General features: G+C 42.4%; 1 protein-coding gene across 1 annotated transcript; it reads right to left on the reverse strand.

Moving 5' to 3' along the window:
• Positions 1-6,535: 6,535 nt before the first annotated feature.
• On the reverse strand, positions 6,536-7,399 carry LOC125823190 (uncharacterized). The gene has a single exon (XM_049502612.1). The coding sequence runs from the start codon at positions 7,397-7,399 to the stop codon at positions 6,536-6,538; it is 864 nt and encodes a 287-aa protein (XP_049358569.1).
• Positions 7,400-9,122: the final 1,723 nt, after the last annotated feature.

A 9,122-nucleotide genomic window follows, 5' to 3' on the forward strand; every position in this document is an offset into this window, starting at 1 on the left:
TCTTGGCAACCGGAACAACATTAGCTAACCAAGTCGGATACTGCGTCACTTCCACTACTTGGGACTCGATCTGCTTTGTAATCTCCTCTTTGATCTTCAAACTCAACTCATGCTTGAATTTCCGAGTCTTTTGTTTTACTGGACTGAAATCTGGATTGATCGGCAACTTGTGGGACACCATATTTGTGCTCAGCTCTGACATGTCTTTATAAAACTAGGCAAATACATCAATGTACTCCCTAAGCAAGTGAACCAGGTCTCTTCTTTGAGCTTCCGTCAGATGGACACTGATTCTTACTTCTTTAACACATTCCTCGTCTCCAAGATTCACAGTTTCGATTTCTCCCAAATTTGGCTTATGTTGATTTTTGAATTGTCGAAACTCTTCAGCAACATGTTCAGGAACCTCATTTTCTTCTTCATATTCCTCACACTCATCATCACCTGCCTCATTTTGTTCACTCGGTTCATGACACGACATGACATTGACAGGTTTTAAATTAATATTACTGAAATCATAAACAAACAAAGTTAGGAAAATAAAATATAAACATATAAGTAACAAAATTTTTTATAAAAGAGGCTTTCATTTATATTGAAAAGCAAGAACGAACTTTAGCCATGGCCAAGGGCCATTTTGCCTTTTTAAACATCACAAGGGAATTTAAAAACTTCAAACAAATAAAAATGCATAAAGGGTGGGTCTCGGGCCTCTTTCGGACTACCACCAATTTTTTAAAAACGAACAAAGACACATGTCTTTTCTACCAAGCTGCACGGGAAATCATTAGCGGTGTGGAGGTCCAATTCTGCAATTGCTCCTCAGGTTATTCATCACGGATGCCTAATGTCCCAGCTTCTTCTTCGATGACTGCATCAATCTCCTCAAAAAGGGCCAAGATTCCTTCCCCGAGACCATCATCATTGACATATCCTCGCATCGGGAATGACTAGTACAGATGAGGAATTGGCCTGGCCAATGCTTGATCACTACTCTTGTTCTTCATCTTTGCTTCTTCGTCTGTTGGGACATATCCCAAACCAAACTTTGCTCATTTGGCAGGAATTTGGATAGGCTCGATGATTCCTTGAAAGTACTTCCCCAATCTGAAACCTGGTTCGAAATCATTCTGGAGCATGACAGTAGCAATCATCTTGTACACGACAGACATAAGAGGCTGTGGAGCCAAGTCATCATCAGTGGCGTTTACCAGCTCCACCGTGTAGAAATCACAACCTCGAGAGACATCATCAACAATCGGTGCATACCCATTGGAATGACTCCCTTCACCATAAATGACCAATTCCTTGTCCTTCCAAACAAACTTCATTAGTTGGTGAAGGGTAGAAGACACAGCCCCAGCCATATAAATAAACGGTCTTCCTAAAAGCAAGTTGTAACTGGTGTTGATATCTAACACCTGGAACTCCACATTAAAATCCGCAGGACCCACCTGAATATCCAAGTTTACTGCACCCAATGTATCTCTTTGCACTCCATCGAAGGCCCTCACATTGACTTGGTTCTGGTGAAGCTTTCCCAAGTCGAATTTCAGTTGCCTCAGAGTTGAAAGTGCGCAAATATTAAGACCGGATCCGTCATTGACCAAGACGCGATTGATTATCTTGTCTCGACACATACAGGTGACGTGCAGAGCTTTGTTGTGCATCATTCCTTCAAAGGGCAGCTCTTCGTCACAAAAACTGATTCGGTGCCCTCGGATGACCTGGTTTATCATGACTGCTAAATTGTCACTGTTAGTACCCACAAGCACATAAGTGTCATCCAAAGCCCTCATCAGAGCCTGTCTATGTAACTGCGAACTCATCAATAAGGCCCACACAGAGAACTGAGCCGGCGTCTTCTCCAGATGCTTTACAATCGAATAATCTTTTGGCTATATTTTTCTCTAGAACTCCTCGGCCTCGGCTTCACTGATCGACCTTTTTGTTTGGTCCTTCTTCTGCCCTCCTTGAGCTAACTCTTCCGGTGTGTAGCACCTGCCAGATCTGGTCATGCATTGAGTAACAGCCGTTTCAATCACAAATTTTGGTCGGGTAAGAGTTTCTCGCGGCACCAAGGCAACAGCCTTCTCGGGTGTCAGAATCACAAAATTTTTCTTCTCTTTAATGCTCAACGAAGCCACAACCTTTTCCAGTTCATCAGGAGCAATCGGAACTGTTGCCTTTATCACACACCAATCGCCATCTGTCTCTATCATATTGATAGCGACGCCTCCATGATTTGGCAAAGGGTTACTATTGACATTGGGTGCGACTGTCTGAAGAGAGACCACATTCTGGTCAATCAGGTCTTGGATCTTATGCTTCAGGTTGATGCAGTCCTCGGTATCATGTCCAACACTGTTGGAGTGATACGCGCACCTCTGATCAGGTCTGTAAAACTTTGAGCTAGTGTCAACCGTCTTGGGCCCCACTGGATAAATATATCCTGCCGCAGTTAATCGTTCGAACAACTTTGTTCGGCTTTCAACAAGCGGAGTGAAAATTCTGGCAGGCTTCTTCTCAAATCTAGGACGGGGGGAGGGGGGGATCGTAATTGCTTTGTTGAGGAGGAGGCATTTGACGATAATTTGGAGCGTTTGGACGGGGGCCTTGATATCTAGGATATGAGTTGGTTTGGTAGTTTGGATGTGGAGCTTGGTAGTTCGAGGGGGTATTTTGGTAAAGTGGAGCTAGGGTTTGGTACATTGGGGGAGGCGTTTGGTAATTTGTCTGAACGTTGGCACAGTTGGGGGCGGTATTTCGGTAGTGATGAGATGGAGTCTGGTAAACTGGAGGGGGAGTTTGGTAGATAGTAGGGGGAGTATTTTGATAGCTGGGAAGAGGGGTGTTTTGGTAACTGGTGGGAGGGGTATTTTGGTAATCAACATGTGCATAACATTTCGGGTACGAACTCTGTGAAGGTCGAGAACGACCTTGGTATGATGATGATTTCCTTGGGGTCTTCTTCCCCTCATAAGAGATAGAGGACACATCCTCTCTTTTCTTCTTCAACAAGCCCGAAGATCCGGGCGAGGCAGCAACATGGGCAATCTTCCCGGTTCTCAATCCATCCTCGATAGTCTCACCTACCTTGACTATCTCAGCAAATTTTGCTCCAACGAGCAACATAATTCTGTCATAATATTCGGGCTCCTGCACCCGCACAAACACTTCGACAATTTCCTTTTCTGACATATGAGGCCTAACTCTAGCTGCCTCCTTTCGCCATCTATATGCGAATTCTCCACATTATAGGCAAATCGTTCGATGAAGTCCTTAGCCAGAGCGTTCCAGCTAGACCACTGTCTCGTTTCATGAGACGTAAACCATTCTAAAGCCTCTCCGCTCAGACTTCGGCTAAAGAGCCGCATTAACAAAGCTTCGTCTCTCCCAACTCCCACGAGTTGGTCACAGTAGGCCCTCAGGTGTGCTAAGGGGTTCCCCGTTCCTCCAAAGATGTCGAATTTTGGCACCTTGAACCCTTCCGGGAGGTCCAAATTTGGATGAATGCATAGGTCTTCATAACTCAATCCGGCGACCTCAGGAATGCAGTTCCACTCCTTCATGGCTTTTCTAATTTCCTCCTTCATATCTATCTTGGCGGTCTTTTCCTTTGACCTCCACTCTCTCTCCCTCTCCTCATAGTGGTCGAGCTCCGAACCATGGGCATCATGCTCGTTGGGGACTGGTATTTGGAAAATGGCTTTTTGCGGTAGTGGTGGAGCGATAGAGGGACTCTGGCCATTTAAAGGGGCGTGATAGTTTTGGGGGAAAGTCTGGGGGTTGGTGTGAAGGAGGGAAGTGTGTGGGTTATTAACGTTTTGGCTGTGGGGGGGTAGGCCAGTTTGGTGGTTTGCATTAGGGGGAAGGAATGGTGCTTGGAGATTGGTATTTTGAGGAGGGGGTAGTGTTTGGTAAGAGGTTGATGCGTAGTGGGGGTTTTGGGTGGTAAGGTCAATGATGGAAGGATTACGAGCAGGACTTGAAGGCGGGTTTTGAGCTTGTTCCACGTTAGGAGGGGGAATTTGAGTTGGAGGTCTTCCGTCTGGTTGACCATTGACACCTAAAATCGGAGGAGGCAAATCTTATTTTCTCTGCATCTCAACCCTCATCTCAGCAATTTGTTGCATCAACTGTAGGATCAGTTCATTCTTATCAGCAAGGGCGGGCTGAGCCACCATGACATCAGTAAGGCTGGTTTCTTCATTGTTATCACCCATTGCTGCTTTTCCCTTTTGTGAACTTTGACTGGGAAAGGAATATGTAGGCCCTTTTGATCTGGTAAAATAAGGATGATCGGCCAGTGTATCAACACAGATCAGTTCTAACTACCTGTAGAGAAAAACAACTCAAAGGCAAATTTGTTAGTATTAGTTCTGGATGAATAATGCAAGATATCACATAGAAAACAAGTAAACAGATAAAAGTTGCTTTGTCTAAGAACATGTTAACCCATGAATAATGGGATTGACTTTTGAACAAGCAGGAATTTGCTCGTTTCATTTTGGGGCTAGTGACTCGGAAAGGCTAAATTGCATTGAGCTAAGGTCTTCTTGCTGCATCTTCTGGCATCTGTTGATCTGAACTCAATGTTTCCTTTAAGATGAAAGGGAAAAGAAAATTTTTAAAGATAGGGGCCGGGCCTTGAAAGACTGCCTACGTATCTCCCAAGGAGAATTCAGGCCCTACGTAGTTCGAATACAAAGGAAATTTTCATTTTCATTCGTTCATTTATGGAGATTACAAGGAAAGTGAAAAACAGATAATAAAGCTCCTAAAAGATAAAGTGTGCTTCCATCCAAGCCATTTTTCTTCCGATTGTTGCATTAATCATGGAGGGGTAAACGCGTATGCTTCGAGGGCAATATCTCATTCCCTTCTTTCCACCGTCCCTGTAAAGAAGGCCTATAGACAATTTCCTCCCCAATATCTTCTTCCGTAGCTCCAACGTGAGTGTCTTCGGGACCATTGCTGGTGGCCTCTTAGCTGAAGAAAGAGTACTTTCCACGTGGCTTCTGAAGCGTCATGGCTGCTTCTTTGAAGGCATCGCATTTCTTCCGCACAATAACTATTTCTTTATTTATAACAGCCTGTTTTTTCATCTTAGCTGCCAACTCCGCGTCTAGTGCCGCATTTGCTACTCGTGCGACCACGGTGGCAAACTCCACTTTTATTCTCATCTCTCTGGTTTCTCGGATCTCTTTCCTGAGCCATTGCAATTTCATCCTCAAATCCTCCTCAGTTAGCTCTACGTCGATACCCTTGCCTCTTTCCATCTTAGCAGCAATTTCACCTTTCCTGAGATGATAGAGTAATATTTTAGAATTTGGTATTGGGATTTTATTTCTGGCTGAGAAACTCAAGACTCATGGAACTTTGGTCGAACATTTTGGTAGTGACTTGTATTTGATATTGTAGGAATTTTTGGAAATTTTTAAAAAGGGTGGGCTAAAATATCCTCATTCAAAGCAACAATATCACATAAACAGTTAAAGCACACAAGCATATATCGCGCATCCTAAACAAGTAAGGGGGCCCTTTTGATCCAAGGGTAGGCCTAGCGTATTTGAAAAATGTATGTGTAGAATTGAACCATTTTGTTACCCCAAAGCAAATTTCGCATATAAAATGATGTTCAAGAAGCAAAAATAAGCAAGGGAAGTAGGGAATAAACGAAAATCACAAAGGAAAGGCCCACGCAGGGGTCATTTGAAAAGAGTACCAAAATACAAGAAAGGCAAGCCCACGCAAGGGCAAATAACAATAAGTACATATAGAAAAACCCACGCAGGGGCGAAATCTGCTAAGATGTTCCCGACGGCCCTGCCTCTGATCTGCTCCTCTTGTTCTGTGCCATGAGATGTTGAAGCCTATATTGAATCATTAGCAAGTATCCTTCGCTCCGGCGACCTTTCTCTTCCCAGTGTTCGAGACACATTTCGGTTTTCTTATCTCCAATCCACAAGTTAAGCTCTCCCAAATAGCTTTTCAAGCTTTCTAATTCTTGGGTTACGCTCTCGAGGGCGTACTTATCCTCCTCTTGCTTTCGAAGAAATTCCTCGTGCATTTCCTGGGCTTCTCTTCTTACCTCTCTTAGTTCTATCAAAGCTTTGGACTCTTTGTCCTCTACACTGCGGTAAATGTTCGGAACTGAGAATGAGATACCTTGTATATTGCGCTTCAACCAAGCTTTGTAAGTTTCATCGTACCCCGCGTTAAATCGATCTATGGCAATAGTGTCCTTGTTCATTCGCACTGCTCTTTTCCATTCTCTCAGCATCTCTGAAGCCTCAGGCACTCTATCATCCCCGATGTCGAACACATAGATACGGTAGTATGCTTCTGGAGGTGTAGTCTGTCTTCTTCCGAACTGTCTCAGGACCCGGATGGGTGCATATGGGCGAATACCTCGAATACCTAGCAGAGGAAGCACAAGTTGTCTGTCGCCCCGTACTATGGCATCTTTCGAGATGAAACGGTCGAACATCCATTGGATGTTTTCTTCTCTCAACCTAGAAAAAATTTATGCTCATCTTTCTCTGGTTCTTCTTTTTTCTAAGTCTGCCCAGATTAACATGTCATTCAAACTTTTAAAAGCGTTATGCTCATCGAGGGTATAGAGTTCTTGAGTTCCGTGTCTCTTCACCAAGTGACTCATTATCCACCATTGAAGAAGAAGGTTGTAACCCTGAAAGTAACGATGCCCTTCCTTGCATTTCCCCAAAGCACGGTACATGTCGGAAAGGATGACAGGTGCGATAGGATAACACTTTACTTGCCCTTGGTTCAGATGCCCGTGGAACAGAGTGTGCGCAAACATTATCACTCGGGTGTTGATACTGAGGCTCGGGCCATGTGGGAAAACCATGGTGCCTAATAGTGCGATGGTAAATGCCAAAGGTCTGATCCCGTCCCATTCTCTGAAAGTGACCCTGAATTCTTGGTTGTAATTCACATAAAAGCTCGCATCCCCGAATCTAACAGAAAGATCCATGAAAAAAACGCTAGAACCTTCGGCCCAATAAGCACAATCCTTTCTTAATCCGAGCCAGTTTACAATATCCTCAAGGGTAGGCTTGTTAGGGATTAAAATGTTTTCCCGTTTTCTCACTCTTCCTTCAAGCCCTGTACCGACTGTGTCTATTCCGTCCCGAATTTCCTCAATTATCGGGGTGATTTCCATGGTTCCAAATCGGAACACCATTTTCTTATTGTCCCAATAGCCTGTGAGGACTTCAATCAATTCGGGCCACCCAACCATGTTGATGAGTTCTGTTAGGGCTCCTATATATTTGTTGAGGACCCTTTTGTGGACCACAGTGAGGTCGTTGTACCACATCTTGAGCAAAACTGGGGCTTCCACTACCATGTCGAATTTAGGAAATCGATCCATACCTACAAAATAAAGCACGGTTAAGATTCCCTCCCCAAATAGGCAACAATCAGGTATCTACACATACATCTTTCAAATGTCAAACAATATGATATGTCGTTAGGTCGTGGACCTTAGACATGATTTTGGCGGTTTTACTAATGGACTTAATACGCCTTGGGTATTAAGCCGTATTAGGCTAATGCTTAGATTTGGATTTGGTTTCGCTCTACTCTAGGTTGACTAGAATTGGTTTAGAAATGACGGTTACCCGAGTCGGACAAACAACAGGGTGAAGTCTAATAAATGACGTTGGATGACCACAAGCCAACTATTCATTTATCACTTCCAAATGATTTAACTTGTGTTTTTTCTGAAGGACAGCCGTGGTAAGCCACGTAACCACCTTTTCCTAATGCAATCTATTTGCCGTTTGGCAGAATCGGGTGCCATGAATGCTACAAGTAATATAAGATACGATAATTTAAACAAGCAAACCGTTAAACACATAGACAAATAATTAATCTTAAGGTTAGAACCATTCAAATCCCCAGCGGAAGTCGCCATTCTGTTTTATTTAGAAATATATTTTTGACTGGTTTTAGAGTCGCCACTTAATTTTTAAAGAAAAATCAAGAAAACTATTTTTTTTTCAAAAAGATTAAAACGGAAAATCTAATGAAAAATAATAAAGGGGGTTCGAGGTTCATATTAGCATTTCGGGAAGGATTTGAAAGCACTCGAAATGCCCGCTAACATGCGGTTATCCGGTGATTAACTATTTGGCTAATGTTTTAAAAGGTGAGCCTACTTTAGATAAGTTGAAAAATTTAACAAATTTTTAAAGGTTTAAGTTATCTTAATGGAAAAAAGGGGGAAAATATTAAAATACATTACTTAAGTAAAATATTGTTATATATATTTTTTAGTTGAGTAAAAATGAATGCTTACTTAATTTGGAAAAAAGAAAGATTAATTCGGGTTGGCTATCTTTAGGGAATTTGAATTGTGATGACCTTAAAATTATTTAAAAGACAAGTATGCAAATAATAACAAGTAAGCGAATGTAAGACGTAAGTAATAAAAGATGGGCCCAAGTCTGGTTTTCCTGTCTGCCTGGGCCAGTATTTGGGCCCATTTTCGTTTTGGGCCTTCGGCCCATCAGAGTCACATGTACCTGTCCTAAACTAACAAAAAAAATCATCTTTTATTGTCTTTAGGCCCAAATTTTTCCTGTCCTAAGAACTAACACAATAATAATAAATGATGACAGAGGGGGGCTTAGACCCAAAATAACAAAATACAACTCGGGGTAAAGAGACAGGCTTGGGAGCCTCGTTCTGTTTCAATATACAATATATACACTTAATGCATATTATTTTATATTCTTGATGTATCAACTTCCAATTCCCGTTCGTCAAATTTTGAGGGACCTGTTCTTCAAATTTGCTTGTCGGCTGACTCGAGGATAAATGAGTTTAGGCCTTCGTGGCCCAAATGACATGCAAAGGGAGGAGGAGGGAGTTCATGATGAACTCGGGCGGATTTTACATAAATAAGAATAAAAATAAGAATTAGTATTGTGTCATGGCCATAACCAAAGTATAAAAAGAATAAAAATAAAAGAACACACACACTGTGATATCTCATGTTCGGAATGTAACTACTCAACAATCGAAATTCAAGATGCGCCCAATTAACTCATTTTTCTCGGGTAGACAAAATACATTAATTCTAATTCATG

The sequence above is a fragment of the Solanum verrucosum genome, unplaced genomic scaffold, assembly GCF_900185275.1.
Source record: "Solanum verrucosum unplaced genomic scaffold, falcon-dt-bn FXZP01000199.1, whole genome shotgun sequence".
Lineage (NCBI taxonomy): Eukaryota > Viridiplantae > Streptophyta > Magnoliopsida > Solanales > Solanaceae > Solanum > Solanum verrucosum.